Source organism: Pipistrellus hanaki, assembly GCF_964339955.1.
Source record: "Pipistrellus hanaki genome assembly, chromosome: X".
NCBI lineage: Eukaryota > Metazoa > Chordata > Mammalia > Chiroptera > Vespertilionidae > Pipistrellus > Pipistrellus hanaki.
In genome coordinates, this window is record NC_140524.1 from 22,202,265 (window position 1) to 22,221,082 (window position 18,818).

Sequence of the window (18,818 nt, forward strand, 5' to 3'; positions counted from 1 at the left end):
CTAAGAGGGGCTCAAAAAAGGCGAACTATTGTTATTTCTAATTTATTTCAAGCCTTATACCTCATATTGCATTATGTGTGGGGTAGTTCCTATGAAGGACTGTCTGATTAAGTCAAAACATCTATTCTTTCACCTCCTTATGCTCATATATTGAGTCATGTTAGCAAGTGTATAGCTCAAATCTAATGCAGGGCTTGATTTGTGAATTAGAAAACAGGGGTTTAGTCAAGAAAAGAGTCTGTGGTGTGCAGGTCCACCAGCTGTGTCTCTCACGGGACCATGAGAAAGGAAGCTGGAATGGATGGCAACAACACAGAAATAGGGTGGCTGGTGCCATTATTAGGTTAGACAAAATTGCTGCCAACAAACTTTAACCTAGCTTCTTATGTATGAAAAGAAAGTCCTAGCTCTATCTTGGAAAAAGGACTATTTGTGTGATCATGCTTTCAGCCAAACTTGGAACTGCCTTTCTACAGAATTTACTCTCCCCATAAAATGGAACTAATATTTTTATTACATTATCCATTACTGAGTAAACAGGCAACCAACCAGTGCAATAGGATTCGACTGCTTTGAGTCATATTTCATAAATGGTCCAATTATCCTCATAAACAAATACATCCAGCCTTACACATAAGCACCACAAATTTGCCACCCCATAAGTTTTGTTCTGTTAGGTTTCTGTTTGTTTCTTTTTAAAACATCTTTTTTCCTCCTTTCCCAGTAGGTATATAGGTACAAAATAAATGAGTCAGCACTAGAATAAATTGTGACGTAAATACGGTGAGTAGTTATTTTCAAGGCTATAATTTTTTTAAATGACAGATTTTCCTAAAAGAAACCACTATAACATTTGTCCAAGTACTCCAAAGGAAAACAAAAAAATACATAAAGATTAAAAGTCTATTACTATAACATCACATTGCCAAACACGGACAACTAGGATAAAATGCCAAGGAACCTCAAAAAACAACTTTAAAAGAGAAGGTTCAAGTCATTTAAACGTGTAGGGTTCACAAAGAACAGAAAAGTCTGAGAGCAGCTCTACTTGTGCGTGATGGCAACTCAGACTGTACTTCATCTAGGTTCATTCAGGTGTCTAAACCCACCAGATGTATGAGCAGAGTTGTTTTTTTTTTCCTTCTTTGCTTGGAGATGTGCACATAGGTTAGAAGAGAGGAGAATCTTCCAGATGCTGATGTAAGCACAGTAGACTTGGTTCCTCTTTGATAATGTACAAAGGCTGATTTAGTTGACTCAAGCATTATGTTTCTTTAAGGAAAAGTCTTATGCATGCTGAAACAGACAAGTTAGCAAATTTGTCATGCTAAGTATTTCTAATCATTTTCATAAAGTGAGCTTAGTAACCTGAAATAATAAAAAAGGTAGCTGTTAATTTCTTGTTTATCCTTTTACAACGTGAATAACTTCATGGGTAAATGACACTGAAGTTTAAAGCCCCTCAAGCATACATTAACAATAGAGTATTGATTGCATGAAGAGGCACACATCATATAAAACGCACACTTCACAGGGTTCCTGCATAGCAGGAAAGTGACTATCACAGATAACAAATGGCTCTGCCAACAGTAGAGCTGCCACTCAAGTGTACAACAGTAGAATTCCCTTAAAATCTCAAGGAGTATTTACAACAGCACAGATACCTTTGGGAGAATATATTTTTGGAGAGAGATTTTTTGTTGGAAAATTTGAACATCAAGTAAATAAATCAATTTTTGAACTGGATAAAATTTAAGGCAATGCTACTCAGACCTGAGGGGGGAAACCCACAAAATTTCTCTTTTCCTTCTGAAACATTAACAGGTTAGAATCAACATAAGAAAGTATCCCCCTTCTCAACATTCGATGAACCTTTAGATATTTTCAGCATCACAAAATAGCATCCACTTTCATTCTCTGAATATGAAATGGGAAATTGTTATGTATTCTTCCTTGAAGATTGTAAAAAACAAAAACACATGGCAGCTTAGGTATTTCATATTAAATAGTAATATGAAAATAACGACAACTACACCAGTACACACAGAGGAATCACCATCCTTACAATAAGCTCTCCAGAGCACTGAATTTTTCCTATGACTGACTTTGGTGTAGTGTGCAAAGATCCTGGATTCATAAATTAACTTTTAACATCAACTACAGACTAACAAATGACAGACATAGTTAAGTTCAAAATTTTTACATTTTGTTCCTGTTTGTCTGCTAAAGAGCAGCGATTTAAGTAGATATAAAAACTTCTGACCACAAAGCTTGTTATACAGATCAAGTACAGAAATCAGAAAGTAAGCAGCAATTGAGTTCCTTACTTAAACTTATCTGGTATAGAATATTTACATATTTGGAAAGAGAGACCTGCACACCACCATTCTCTTTACTCCTCTCCTGCTCTCTGCCCCCTTGTAGCTTGCCCAGCTCCTTCAAATTGAAATCAAGTGTCCTGAACTATATTTGCCTGTACTTTGGCTAAGCTGGCTGGATGCGTCTTCTACGATCTTGGTCTGAAAGAAAAAAAACAAAGTCTTGGAAGTCATGTGTAGCCTTCTTTTCCCAACAGTAGTGTACTGTGGTCAAGGAATCTGTTCTTTCATAGCAAGGGGGGAAAAGGGCCCCACACTTCACTCCCCAACATGAATGGGGCAAGATTAGAATGCCATCAGCCTCTTGTGCCACAATAGGCTACCAGAGAAAAAAGGAAAGAAAAGGTTAGGACAAAGGCAGCAGCAATCAACACAAGTTTCCCAACAAAGGAACCTCTCCTCCCTGGGATTCTGCTGAAATAACATTCCCTCTTTCTTCTTCCCCTCCCCGCCCACAAAACCAAATTAATTCACATCACAAAAACATGGAACTCTTGTTAAGTGTCAGGTTAATATAAGAAAGAGTAACTCTGTCACTTTTTATATTTTAACTGAGACATAAAGTTAACGGAACACACAACATCACTTAAAATTTTCTATAACAGATCCAGTCTACATAGTGCAGCCAATAAAACATAAAAGAGTTTGTTCACAATCTGCCTCGTACATATTTATATTCTTTCGATGCCATATAAATAGCATTTATATAGCTTAAACATTCAGACATGCACTGCGACTTTTTAGGTAGTACAAATCTCTTCACAATCACATGTGCAAATTTTACAAATCACTAAGTGAGTATTAGTAAGTTTAGGCTGGACTGTGTCTCGTATTATCTAACAAATTTAATGGGGGTTCGGAATCATCCATAGGAAGAACCAAGCGTGTTCCCCGAATGACCAGTTCATGGTCCCCAAATGCAAGCTCGCGATCCAAGGCATCTTCAGAACTGTTGCCCATAAATCTCCTTGGGCCACTAGATGCTGCTGATTCAGTGCTCACAGTAGAATCCCCATACGTCAAACTAATATCTCCATCATTGAGAATAAGATCAGAATCATCATCTTTCAATTGCTCCTGGTTCTAAAAACAAATAAAATAAGTTTTAAGAATTGTTATGAAATTCAAGAAACATTTCCAATAGCAGAATTTTCAAGTACTCCCTACTTAAACCCTTCGGGGGTAGCAGCTTCCCTTGGGATAAAGTCTAAAGTCCTTTCCTTGTCCTAAAAGACATTGTTGACTTGGGGCATCAGCTTCATCTCCCACTACAGTCAACTTCCCCAACCTCAATAGCCCCATTGTGTTCTGGCTAGACTAAGCTGCTGACAGCTGCTTAAATCTCTCAAGGTTTCTCACTTCCTGTCCCTTCTGCCCTCTTTCACGTGATGAGAGCTTAGTTATCAATGAGGTCTCAGCTAAGAGTCACTTTCTCCCAGAAGTTATTCTTAAATTTCCAAGGCTTGCTGAGGTGGACCTCCTAATGTTCTCCCCTAGTATCCTGTACTTAGCCCTCTCCCTAGAGTGTCACTTATCCTTGTAACTGCAATGACACTGGTCTATTCTGCACTCTCCCCCCACTAGACTAAGTCCCTTCTATGCTCTAGTCCAACAACCTAACAGTTTGGGGCATACAGAGAGAATTCACTAAACTAATTTCAATTGATTATTGAATGGACTTATACAAGTGAAGTATTAAAAATGCCTAGAAATATAATATCCCTCAATATGTTGAATCTTCACCATATACTTGCCTCCCAGCTTGATAAACTTTGGTTCTAATGTAAATTTTGTGACCCAAAGAGTATAATTAAATAAAGCTCCACAAAAGGGAAAAAAGTCAAGAATATATAGTGCTATTTTGGTAAAAAAAAAAAAAATAATGTATGTGTGCATAGAAAAGTCTAGAAGGGTATTAAAAAAATGATGACAGTTATTTCTGCATGCTACGGTTGCTAGTAATTTTTATTTTCTTATGTTTCTGTACTATCACACATTTTATTATAATGAACACACATTAATTACTTTTAAAAATAAGTAATTTTTAATGTAAAGAGTAGGAGTCATTCTAACCACTCATAGTGATTAAAGAAAACAACAAAAACCTATGTATCTAACACTCCTTAGGGAAAGTAGAGCTGATAGATACATCTTACATCCAGCTCTCCAATACTATGTGTGTTAGAAAATTTTAAATTTGTGTAAGAGGCCCTATCTGGTTTGGCTCAGTGGATAGAGCACTGGCCTGCGGACTGAAGGGTCCCGGGTTCAATTCTAGTCAAGGGCACGTACCTCGGGTGCAGGTTACCTGGCGCTGGTCAGGGAGTGCGCAGGAGGCAACCAATGATGTGTCTCTCTCACATCAATGTTTCTCTCTCCCTCTCCCTTCCACTCTCTCTAAAAATCAAGGAAAAATATCCTCTGGTAAGAATTAACAACAACAACAACAAAATTGTGTAAGATAGTCAAAGAGACTGAAGAGACTACTAGATAAAATAAATTTGCTTTGCTTTGCTAGAAATTTGCCTAAATATTCGAAGATAAAGACCAAGCCCATAACAACCAACCAGCTATAATTCCTTTCTGACTAAACTAGTGAAAACACTAAGTTTATCTAGTGCCTATCAATTCAGCAATGCTCATAGCAAAGGTCTGTGACATCTTCAAATGTCAGCAGGAGATCGTTAGCACATTCTAATGTCTTTATTAAGTTAGAAGTTTGGGGATGTATCTATCAAATTTAAAAATGCATATATGCCTTTGGACCCAGAAATCTAACCTTTAAAATCTATTCTATATACTATTATATATTTGGATAAATTTATATTCACAAGGATACTTACCATAAAAATTGCTTGTAATAACAACAAAAAAAGTAAGTAACTTAAAGATCTATCCATAGGAGACTGATTAAATTAATCTTGGTATAGCCATACAATGGAGTACTATGCAGCTACAGATAAAGAGAAGCTAAAGGATCTCATGTACTCACAGAAAGGTAGCATGACATATCATTAAGAAAAAAAAAAAGTAAGTAGCAGAAAATACACTGATTATGATCTTATTTGTGTAAAACAATAACAAACAGCTACATATACATATAAGTTTGTAAAAATAAAATATATCAGGAGGAATCCACAATAAAACCTTAGTAAAGACTTCCTCTAAAACAAACATATCAAACTCATGGCCCACAATTAATATTTTTGTGGCCCAGCCAATATAATGGTAAGAAACATTTAAATAAAATTTTTGTAACTTAATATTTACAGTATTGTGTTATACATAACTAGAGGCCCGGTGCACAAAATTCGTGCAGGGGGGTGTCCCTCAACCAATCCTGCACCCTCTCCAATCTGGGATCCCTCTCACAATCCAGGACTGCTGGCTCTCTACCACTCGCCTGCTTACTGTCTGATTGCCCCTAACTGCTTCTGCCTGCCAGCCTGATCACCCCCTAACCACTCCCCTGCCAGACTGATCAATGCCTAACTGCTCTCCTACTGGCCCAATTGCCCCTAACTGCCCTCCCCTGCAGGCCTGGTCCCCCCAACTGCCCTCCTCTTCCAGCCCTGGACACGCCTAACTGCCCACCCCTGCAGGTCTGATCACCCCCAACTGTCCTCCCTTGCAGGCCTGGTCCCTCCCAACTGCCCTCCCCTGCTGGCCATCTTGTGGTGGCCATCTTGTATCCACATGGGGGCAGGATCTTTGACCACATGGGGCAGCCATCTTGTGTGTTGGAGTGATGGTCAATTTGCATATTACTCTTTTATTAGATAGGATTATTAATAACGAACTACAATGTTCGCTAATGACTGATCACTATAAACCGTGTTGCATTCATTTCCCTTATGCGCTTTATGCACAGGTGCACCATTTCTTTCTACTAATACTAGCAGCGAATATTTTAGCAGCTGATTGCCACATCATTAGTCTTTGACTGACTTGTTTAGTATGAGCAACAGGAAATATTTCACTTTTGGAGAACAAGAAAATAGGTTTATTTGTAATACACTTTTTAAAAAATATATATATTTTATTGATTTTTTACAGAAAGGAAGGGAGAGAGATACAGAGTTAGAAACATCGATGAGAGAGAGTCATCGATCAGCTGCCTCTTGCACACCCCCTACTGGGGATATGCCCACAACCAAGGTACATACCCTTGACTGGAATCGAACCCGGGACCCTTCAGTCCGCAGGCCGAAGCTCTATCCACTGAGCCAAACCAGTTTCAGCTACACTTATTAATTTGTGCAGTTATTCAGTGTCTAGTAAGTTAATGTTCAAGAAAAAAATATTAATTTTTATTAAAATGTTCTATTATTTTAGGTTAACAATTACTCATTTATTTCAGTCCCTTGTATTCAGCATGTCTCTATTAAAATAAACCTACATTTCTATGAAAATTGAAGCTTTTGGCCAAAACCGGTTTGGCTCAGCGGTAGAGCGTCAGTCTGCGGACTGAAAGGTCCCAGGTTCGATTCCAGTCAGGGGCATGTACATTGGTTGCAGGCACATCCCCGGTAGCGGGTGTGCAAGAGGCGCTGGTCAATGATTCTCTCTCATCGACATTTCTAGCTCTCTATCTCTCTCCCTTCCTCTCTGTAAAAAAATCAATAAAATATATTAAAAAAAAGAAAAGAAAAGAAAATCGAAGCTTTTGTTTTTTTGTGGTCCACATAAACTTAAACCTTGTTTATTTGGCACATGTTAGCCTTTGAGTTTGACATGCTTGCTCTAAGGGATATAGGTGGGAGGAGGGCAGCAACTTTTATTTCTCACTTTGTACATTCCATACTGTTTGAATATTCTTATAAAACGAGGAGACTTGGACACACACAGAATACCACATAAAGATGAAGACAGAGATCTGTATGATCTGTCTATAAGCCAAGGAATGCCAAAGCTTGGCAGCAAACCACAACAAGCTAGGAAACTAGGAGAAAGGCATGGGACAGATTATTCCTCATAGCCCTCAGAAGAAACCAAGCCTACCTGAACTGAGAGACAATAAACCGTTCAGTTGTACTACTTGTTACAGCAGCACTAGGAAACTAATACCACAATGTTCTATTTTGCTTTATTCCACAGGATACACAGTCCTTCTGAAACTCTTTTGGCTTTTGGAGATGGCTGAGTGAGTCTCTGAAATCCAAGAGCCTCTCCTCACTGATTCACCAACAGAGCTGTCTGACCCCTTTGCACAGAACCACAAGGCACAGAGGGAATGGTTGTGTTTGAGAGAGAGGACTTTGGGCAATGTCGGAGGGAGAGAAGAGACAACATGGGGTGTTCTGCCATCCCACCAGCACAATCTGTCAGAAATGTAACTCATGACTCAATGTAACACAAAGCTGTAAGGCACTCACCCTGGTCCAGGTGCCACCCCCACTGAGTGAGTCTACTCTTTCCCATCTATTCTCTGTGGGGTCTGAACTAACACACGACATAGAATGTCATAAGGAACTGGGGGGAGTGCATGTCTGCCATGCTCCACATGCACTCCCCCAAGTTCCCAGTCTTTCCTCTCTACTCAAGATGTTGCATCAGAATAGTCAAAATTGGTGAGTTTTCTTAACATTGGCACTTTATTTGATGCCACAGATTATTTTGAATGGTTAGGTTAGAAGCAATTTTTGTTTTGGAATGAACTGAAAAATAAAATGTTCATACTTTAAAATAAAAGCTGGTTAGCATTTGTCATTTTCTTTCTTTGTTGTACTACTTGCCAAATCATCAATCATATGTTGGTAGCTAAGAAAAAAATATGGCATCTGCCTAACAGGCGTGGCTCAGTGGTTGAGCATCAACCCATGCATGAAGAGCTCATCAGTTCAATTCCTGATTAGGGCACATGCCTGGGTTGTGGCTTGATCCCCATTGGGGGAGGGTGTGTGTGTGCAAGAGGCAGCCAATTGATGATTCTCTCTCATCACTGGTATTTCTACCTTTCTCTCCCTCTTTCTTCCTCTCTCTGAAATCAGTAAAAAATATGGTATCTAGATTATATCTAGTTATGCTCACACCTCCCAACTATGTGGAACAGAGGTAGAAAAAGCTTTCCTAAGATTCAAAAGATGGAAAGTGTGAAATAAAAGATCATCTGTTGCACTTTAGGGGCATCAAAGGTTGTTTTATTAATCCTCTCAATATGACTGTGACAATCCAAATTTATAAATCAAGACAAACATTTGGTACTGAGCTTAGGCTTCATACTGCAAATAAATGAAAACCAGCATGGAATAGATTTATTAAAATCACCAACAGTTAAATTAGGTACTATTTTAGACCTGTTTTCAAATGCTGCTTCAAAGGCTATAAATTATATTTATAGATTTCAGTTTATTTTCTGGCTGAGCAAAATATATATGCTTATATTCCCTCTCATGGATTTTATACCTTCAAGTAAAACAAAACAAAACGAAACAAAACAAAAAACAAAACTAGTAACCCAACCACAGAGCAGATAAATTTAACTTAATGAAGAGCTTAGGTTTTGGATAAAACCCACTTACTTCATAAGCCTGGGGGCTGGTTAGGCATCTGGCAATGGGTCCACAGCAGGCAGGGAGTGTTGTTGTGAGAGGAGGCCCACTATGCGTGAGCAGAGGCTTCAGATAGCTGTGCTGGTTAAGGAAGGGGTGTGTTCATTTCTTCACAAATTTAAAGGAACGATTCATTTGATAACAGCCACCATCACAATATACCAAGTATTTGAGAGGATATCTACAGGCTTTCACATGTCTCATTTCATCCACATTATGTCAGTGAGGTAGCAAAGGAAGCTTTTATTACTATCTCTATATCACAGATATGAAAACTAAGCTCAGAGAGGCCCATGATCTGCCTAAAGTCACACAATTAAGTAAATTAAGCACCAATATTCAAACCCAGATTTGTGTGATTCCAATAATTAAGAGAGTTTGGTATTAATGTAAAAATAGACAAATAGAAAAGAGAGTCCAGAAACAGACCCCCACATATATGGCCCAGTGATTTACAAAAGTTTCCACTGTAATTCAGTGGGTTAAGGATGGTATTTTCAATAAATGGTGCTGGGTCAATTGAATACCCATATAGAAAACAGTAGCTCTTGACCCATACTTCACAATGGACACAAACTCAATAGCTAAGACAATCATATTTTTAAAAGAAAATATCTTCATGACCTTGGGATATAAAAGATTTCTTAAGATATAAAAGTCACTAATCATAAAAGATTGATAAAAATAAACCTCATTTAAATGAAGAACTTATGTTCCTCAAAAGACAGGATTAAGAACATGAAAAGATGAGTTACATATTGGAAGAAGATAGTCACAATACATGCAACCAACAAAGAACCCAATTCAGGAATATAAAAAGAACTTCAAATTAGGTAAACAAGAAAACTCACATAATGGGCAATAGGACTGAACAAACATCCTTCAACAAAGAGGATATCAAAATGGCCAATATGAAAGGATGCTTGACCTCAGTGGTTAACAGAGAAATGTAAGCTAACCCACAATCGACATCACTACAAACCCATCGATATGGCTAAAAATGAAAAGGCTAACCAATATCATGTTTTGGTGGAGATGTGAGACAACTAGAACCCCTTAACTTGCTGGTGTGAATACAAATCTGCTACAAACACTCTGGAAAACTGGTTGGCACTAGCTATTAAAGCTAAATTTACACTTGTGCTAAATTCTACTCTTAGGTATCTAACTCAAGAGAAATGAGTGCCTATGTTTACAAAAATATATATGCACGAATGTTTAGCCTCATTTGTAATAGCCCAAAGTTGGAAACAAACCAAATGTTTATCCATAATGGATGGTTAAAAAAACAATATAAAAAACAAAACAAACAAAAAATAAACAACAACAATCCATAGTATATTCATACTATGGAACACTACATAGCAATGAAAAAAAAGTGTCACTAGTACAGACAACAATATGGATAAACTATACAACGTTGAGTGAAAGAAGCAAGACATAAAATAACACATGATTCCATCTATATGATAAACAAAAGCAGATAAAACTAATCCATGTTGCTAGAAATCAGAATTGTGATTGCCCTTTTGGGGGTGGACAGGGAAGTCATTATTGACTACAAGGGAACACAGGGTACCTTCTGGGGTGCTGAAAATGTTCTACACACTTTCTATGGGTGGCAGGCACACAAGTATATACACAAATCAAAATTCATTAAGCTGTACACTTAAGATTTATGTATATTGCTGTATTTAAGTTGTATCTCAATTATAACAAATAATCTGGCTATACAAAGGAACTTAAATCTAGAGTGATGAATCATTAATTCCACCAGGGCACTGGATTTTAAAATTACCAGGTCTTAGTCTAGTAATACTTAATAGGGTAATATTGAGTCAAACAAGTCTTGGTGTTTAGCTTTATAAAACTATACAGGAAAAAAAAGTTATTGTTCTACTCTTTCTCTATATTAGGATCATTTAATTGATTTGTATATTATGCAGAAAATGTACAGAACAATTTATGTAGGAAAGACTAAACAATTTTTGTTGAATGAGAGGGGTGAAAAGGCCTAAAGAGATGTAGTAGTGGCTTATATCCAAAATGCTTATAATGGAGCCAAAAGTAATGACATAATCATTAAACAATTTTAAAGAACCATGATCTCTCTCCTTAATGAGAGTCTTAATACCATAGATATGCATGCATTCTTGTTTCCTTACAGTAATTTATTTCAGGAATACCCTGTGAAAAGTGCATATAAAAATCTAGCCGACAGAATATAGTAAGTAGCAAATTATAATGATAAGTATCCAATGCAATTTTCTTAAATATAAATGATTTTGCTCAGAAAGTCAAAAGCAAGGAAAATCTTTTTATATAGTTGTCCCAAATTTGCTTCAATGGAACATAAACCAGGTTTTGATTTATTTACTGGTAAGTCTAACTCCATGGTCCCTTTTATAGTTCAATTTTCAAGTAAGAAATTAATTGTAATAAATAGTGAGTGATAAAATATTTTAAAGACATTATATAGACAGGCTATAGACTATAACCTGATTCAAAGTATAGCTATGAAGAACACTATTACAATAGGACAAGAAAAAAACTTGATAAACAATGAAACATTGGCATTTTGAATAGAGAAGATAATCTGCCAGTCTTTGGAAAGGTCAGAGAAAAAAGGTATATCACTCATTATTAGGGTATCTAACATTAAAATCTGTGTTCTTAATGTTAATATCGTGCTTTTTCCTAAGGAAGCCTTTCCTTTTTTATTCTAGTAAGTACACTGACAAGAACCAAAAATACCTTTTTCAGGGTTCACTAAAATTACCTAAAGGACAATAAAATTTAAAGTTTGCTCAATAAATAAACCTATATATCAAAGAAAATCTAACATAAGGGCTCCTTCGTTCCTTCACACAACCAGCTTCTGCAATTAACCGTAACTACTGGTTTCATGGGTTTTCAGAGGAATCCATTTGGGTTGGTTTCCTTTAAAAACCTTCTCACTTCTCTCTCATCATTGTTTCTAACTCTCTATCCCTCTCTCTTCCTCTCTGTGAAAAATCAATAAAATATATTAAAAAAAAAAAAAAAAAACCTTCTCACTACTCTGAAGAGAAAGGGAAGACCAAAGATTTTATGTTCTGCTTCAGGATTGGAATGGTCAAAACAGTTGTTCCATTAAATTGCAATTGTCCATGTCCATAATACCATTTGTTTTTCTCAATTAAGGATACTTATGATCAAAGTTGTACCATATCCGGAAAAGCCAGGCACTCTCGGCTTTGGTAGTTCTTCTTTCATTTTCAGGAATACCCTGCAAACAAATAATAAAGAAATCAATATATACATAAAGATAAAAACACATTTATTTAAGAGTCACTTCTTTATACAATCAGAAATATGTATGAGGTACTCTCCAACCTGGGGGACATTAGAAATTTTCAAAGTTGCTACTATGTTCTTGGAACATTAGCAAAACGAAATCAAGTAGGGAAATTCCATATTAAGCCTGACCATCTAAGAGGGAAGCCTAACATAGCAAGCTGGCATCTTCTAAATAGCTTCCAAAAACATAAACTGGGTCCTTATTTGTGATGTGGTGGGGCCAGTAGTGGGGAGTTAGGTCAATGGGCTCATGTCGGCTCTGACATGAACTAGTTGGGCAAGTTCCTTCCACTCTGTGGGCCTATCTGAATTTCTTCATGCATGCAATGTGAAGGTTAGAAAATATTTAAGGCCCTTTCTAGCATGAGTATTCTATAGTTCCATGATTTTTGTTCCTTATTGGGTATAAATGAATCTTCCTTTACACATACACAATAGAAAAATGTTCAAGAATATTGCATGGACTTATAAGAGCCAAAATACAACTGTATTTCCTTTTATATCAGTAGGCATAGGTTTGTTCTGTGTCTTGCTTTTTGAAGAGCAATTAAGCTATAAATCTCACCACATAAACACCAGTACACTCAACCCCCACACATTCCTGTGTGCTTCTGTTCCTCTGTGCTTCCCAGTGGACACTCACAATATTGAGTGAATAATATAATGACCCAAGACATCCATAGGGTTTTGAAGGCAAGGGAAAAAATGTATTTTTTTCCTGTATGTCACAAGTGGTATTCACCAACCTGGCTCTCTCCCTGTAATTCCATTTCCATTTCTCCTCTGTGATGACCGAGGTGACAAAGCAGGTGGAGACTAAGAGGTAATGATCAAGCATTTGTCTGATAATCTGTATGATGAATTTACTTGTTTTCAGACATAAGATTAAGGAACTATTATCCCCTTGGTAACTACCCCAGCAGCTGAGCATCATGGGAATTTATCCAGCCTAGTTTGCTCAGATATTTCAAGCCCATGGAATTATACTTCAAGGTTCTTACCAAAAAAGAAGCAAGTACTTACTATATCACATACACACTCATCACTCAACAGCTAACAAAATTAGCATTTAGAAAATGAATCTAATGATTTTTTGAACCACACCCTGAAGACAAATAGCCCAGGGCTTGTTTCAGACAAGAAAAAGAACTGTGTTTTGAAAGAGATGATTTCCAGCTTTAAAAATATTTCTGCGATTTCCCATCTAATCTAAAGTCTAGGGCAGAGTCACATATTGAGTGGTGCTCAGAATCCATTAAAAGGTTGATGGAAAATATCAAGAATGAGTGGTCAGTCTACAGAAGGCACAAAATTACACTGTACTCAGTGTATCGGGTTCGGGTACAGGGAAACAACTGAGAAAGTAACACATGGAAGCGGGCAAGAAAATGTGGGCAAGGCTAAGGCACAGAGTAAGAAACTGCATTCTCCTGATCAGGCAAGGAAGACTCCAAAGCTTCTCGGCAGTTCTCAAGGGCAGCTGCTGGTCATCCAATTTGAAAGTTACACAGGAAGAGCAGCTGGAGTGGGGCTTACATCAGAGAAAAGCCATCATGCGCAAACCCAAGTGGAAAAAGGCTCCCTGTGCCAGAGCAGTCACTTGAAAACTCAGGAGTGCTTATGGGACGGCTCTTCTCTGCAGCCAAAGCCCAGGTTGGCCCACAGATATAAAAGCTGTCACCCCTGATAACCATACACTGTCTAAAATTCAGTTTTGTTTCTATCACAGAGTGATGAAAGGCCAGGAAAGATGCCAGTTAAAAGCTGATGCAAATGGGACAGGATCTAAATAATGGTGGCACGAAGTCTACAGCAGATTGTTTTCTTTCCAAACAACTGTACATTTGACAGAAATGCCAGGGACAACACAAATGCATATTTACCAAATGTTCTTGGTCTGAATCAACACCAACCCTAAAGGAGAAAAACAAAAGGCAAATGAGATCTTAAAGCCAAAAAAAAAAAAAAAGTCTATTCACATATGTATATTGTCAGGGAACTACTTTATTTCAATGCAGAAGCTATGGAATGGTTAATGTTTTCTTGCTTTCTCTGGCTGTTGATATAAATTTTTGGCTCCTGCCACTTTGCTTAGCAACAGCTCAGATCCTCAGACAAGCAGGGTCTACTAATGATTCTCTTCCTACAATCCAACTTACCATTTTCAGAAAAATAACATTTGCTTCTCTGAATACAAGTTCATTATAAGTGGAGTCAGAGAAAGCAGCATTGTCCCAGTTACTGAATAAGAACTACTTACTGGGTAGTTCCAAATACAAGGCTGGCACAATGCAGTTCCAGCAGGGAGTTTCATGTTTTTGGACCTCTCAGCTCTCATGGTAACATTCTGTTGTGATGACCGAAGAGAGGGTCCAATTACAGTGTTGTTTTTTTTCATAGGCTAATGGATACACATTAGCCTTGGTTCTTCATAATTCTTTTTCATCTGCTCAGATTCCTGCTTTTCTTTTCCCAGGGAACAACTTCATTATGAAGAAGTTCTCTTTGACTCTTCTCTATCTCCTCGACACCAGCAGCACTCAGCAACTCTGTTCATTCTTTCTAAGCTGTCTCTCACATCTTCTCCCCTTTCCATTTCAACTTCTCACGCTCTGGCCTCATTCTGACTCATGGGGTCTGTAGCAACTGGATGTAAGGTTTTCTAGCTGCCAAGCTCTCTCCTAGATTTTACTATTTAGGGCATAGACCTCAGTGGGTTAGTCCCTTGACAAAAGACTCTGAGAGCAGCTTACAACTCAGAGGGTGAAGTCTAAAGTCTGTTGTGTGGCATTCAAAATTCTCTACAAATTAGCACCCCACTGCTCCAACCTGCCATTAGCCACACCTGACTACTCTTCTCCAAAATCCATGTCCTCTCCCGAGCCTCCATGCCTCTGCTCATGGTGTTCCCTCTATCTGAAATGCACTGTCCTGCATTTTTTTTATTCCTTTACGAGTTCCAAATGAACCATTCTCTGACCCCCTCCAAGAAGAATCGGTTTTCATTTATGCTTTAACAACACTTTCTAGAATCTTCTATAACACTTAACACAGTATAGTTATTTACCTATCAGTCTCCCCAAACAGACTGAGCTCCTTGAGGTAAAGGTCATGTCTCAATTCATCTCTATAGCCCCCCAGTCTAACACAGTACCTGACATACAATAGGTGCTCAAATGTTTAGCAATTAAGGTCACTACTTCAGACAACACAGAAAAAACAGCAGTGTGAGAATCTGTAGCAGTAGCAACTCAGAATACAAATAATACCGAAGGGAGGGAAATGATGCAAGACCTCATCTGAAAGGCAAGTGAATCATGGTTAAGTACTTGAAAACAGTTATAAATTATGAATCCGGATATGACCAGATTCATAATTCCAAGAAAGGCTCATTTCTTCTTTGTTAAAATGGCCAGAAGCTGCTCAATAGCTTCTTAGCACATTAATCTCTAACCACATTTGTGCATATAAAGTGACACCTAGTGGTCTGAGAGCGAGCAAGCACCAGTTCAATGTAATAAACAACATTGTGCTAGGCACAGAACATAGATGTGAATTAGACTTGGCCCCTGCTGTCAAGGAGCTCAGGGAAGAGTGGGGAAAACAGACACAACTGGAGCATAATCCCCAAAGACTCTGCAATCAGGGAGAGCTGGGTTCTAAGCTGATCTCAGCTCCTTTCCAGCTGTGTGAATGAACTTAGTCAAATTACGTAGCCCAATGAACCATGATTTTATCACTTGAAAAATAGGGATAATATTCACCACACAGAGTTGCTGCAAGAATTAAATGAGAAAAATGCAACTTGAGATGTTAAAAGAGTGTCTGGTACATCATTAACATGAAGTGGTAGCTCTTATAACAATACTAGAGGCCCAGTGCATGAAATTTGTGCACTGGCGGGGTGTGTGTGTGTGTGTGTGTGTGTGTGTGTGTGTATGTGTGTGTGTGTGTATGTGTGTCCCTTGGGGGGGGTGTGTCCCTTAGCCCGGCCTGCACCCTCTCTCAGTCTGGAACCCCTCGACGGATGTCCACCTGTCAGCTTAGGCCTGATTCCCACTGTAATCAGACATCCCTCTCACAGTCCAGGAGCCCTCACTCCTTATGGCCCTCCTGCTCGCTGCTCCTGATGGCTCAGCTCACTGTTCCTTAGCACTGCTGCAGAGAGGGAAAAGGCATCCACCACCACCACTGTGTTTGCCAGCCATGAGCATGGCTTCTGACTGAGCAGCGTTCCCCCGGTGGGAGCACACTGACCACCAGGGGGCAGCTCCTGTGTTGAGTGTCTGCCCCCTGGTGGTCAGTACACATCATAGCGACCAGTAGTTCCGCTGTTTGGTTAATTTGTATATTAGGGCTTTATTATATAGGATTGTTATTACAAGGCTGATCAAAATAAGTGCTGTCATAACGATACCCAAATACGTTAAGCAAATGGAAGAATGGTTCCAATATAAAAGAAGACAGCAGAAAGGAGAAGGCACTTGAGCTATGTCATTTCTTGGGAGTGAAAGAGAATTCAAGGCTAAGAAACAATAGCAGCAAATGCTCAGAGACAGAGAATTGTAAAATATGTGTGGTAAATGACAAGGAGCCAAATGTAACCATCACAAACTATAAAAATATGTAGGAATAGCTAGCTGGTTGGCTCTAACTCACTGAGGATCTGTTGTCTATAAAACGGCTAGAGTGATGCTTTTACCCTACAAAAATAATCATGTCACTCCTTTACTTTAAAATCTTACAAGATTTCCAATTGGACTTTAAAATCCAAATTCATTACCATATCTTATGAGACCCGAAAGCAGGGATCCACAAACTAAGGCCCAGAGGCCACATTTTTGTGAATAAAGTCTTGTTGGAACACAACCACACCAATTGACTTGTGTATCATCTGTGGGGCTTTTTAAAATATATATATTTTATTGATTTTTTTACAGAGAGGAAGGAAGAGAGAGAGAGTTAGAAACATTGATGACAGAGTGACATCAATCAGCTGCCTCCTGCACACCCCCTACTGGGGATGTGCCTGCAACCAAGGTACATGCCCTTGACCAGAATTGAACCTGGGACCCTTGGGTCCGCAGGCCGGCGCTCTATCCACTGAGCCAAACCAGTTAGGGCCTGTGGGGCTTTTTTTTTATTATTATAACATATATATATATGTTATATGTCAATATATATATATATATATATATATATATATATATATATTGATTTCAGAGAGGAAGGGAGAGAGAATCATTGATTGGCTGCCTCCTGCAGGCTCCCCACTGGGGATCAAGCTGCAACCCAGGCATGTGCCCTTGACCAGAATCGAACCTGGGACCCTTCAGTCTGCAGGCCGACACTCTATCCACTGAGACAAACCAGCTAAGGGCACATCTGTGGGGCTTTTATGCTAGAGTTGAGTAATTGAGACAGAGATCATATGGTCTGCAAAGCCTAAAATTTTACTATCCACCCCTTTACAGGATGTGATTGCCAACCACTGCCCCTATAGGATTTTGCCCACCTTATTTCCTATCTACACTTTAATCACTATATTCCAGCTATGTGGGCTTTTTTTCCTGTTCATTAAAGAAGTCGTTTTTTTCCTGCCTCAGGGCCTTTGCATATGCTTTTCTCTCTGCCTGGGCTGTTCTTCTTCGTGCTCACTGTTTAACTGGCAATACCTTGTCCAGACTGATGTTAAATGTAGGAGAGAGAGAGAGAGAGAGAGAGAGAGAGAGAGAGAGAGAGACTGACTGACTCTGACTTTTCCTGACCTCCACCTATAAAATACGTTTGATCCCTAGTCACCATCACAGTACCTTGTTTGTCATCATAACATTTAATATCACCTAAAATTGCATTTTCTTTTGAATGCTAGTGTACTGTCTGTGTTCTCCCACTAAAATACAGATTTTATGAGACCAGGGACTTTTTCTATCTTATTACTACTGCTGTACCTCTCTAGGGTCTCAATCTTCACATTACTGACATTTTGGCACAGATCTGTGCACTGTATGGTGTTTAGCAGGACCCTGGGCCTTTACTAATCAGATGCCAACAGCAGCCTCCTGTCTTAGATTGTGATAATAAAATGTCTCCAGACATTGCCAAATGTCCCTTGCAGTGGGGACAAAATCACCCTCAAATGAGAACCATTAAGTTAGAACTTAAAACAGTGCCTCCACATGGAGTGCTCAATTTACTGAATGAATGGCTAAAAAACACATCTGCAGTGCTGTGCTGAGAGTTTTACAGACATTAGCTCACTGACTACTTACAACAACCCTAGGAGACAGGTACTAGCACACACATTACAAATGTGGTAATTGAGGCTTAAAAGGGTAGATTGAGGCTCAAGATCACAGAATTGGTAAAGGAAGGAACAAGTACTCAAAATTGACGAGCAAGAACTCATAGTCAAGTCTAAGTCTGCATTAATCTTAAACTTTAAGGACTTATTATCAGCCTCCTCAAGATTATACTAGCCAAATTTCAGAATTGGGAAGTGAAACTTAAATTCCAGTCTCTCTTTGCAGAGGCCAAAAAATCCCCAAAA

General features: G+C 38.5%; 1 protein-coding gene across 1 annotated transcript in view; it reads right to left on the bottom strand.

The window, feature by feature from the left end:
• Positions 1-788: 788 nt before the first annotated feature.
• The window catches only part of SLC9A6 (solute carrier family 9 member A6), a 54,943-nt gene continuing 36,913 nt past the window's right edge, over positions 789-18,818 (bottom strand). Inside the window, exons 13-16 of the mRNA XM_084870213.1 lie at positions 14,152-14,182; positions 12,118-12,197; positions 8,900-9,005; positions 789-3,461 (exon numbers count right to left, since the gene is read on the bottom strand). Coding sequence (XP_084726339.1) covers positions 3,189-3,461; positions 8,900-9,005; positions 12,118-12,197; positions 14,152-14,182 — 490 coding nt within the window. The 3' untranslated portion in view covers positions 789-3,188. The remainder of the gene's footprint in view (positions 3,462-8,899; positions 9,006-12,117; positions 12,198-14,151; positions 14,183-18,818) is intronic.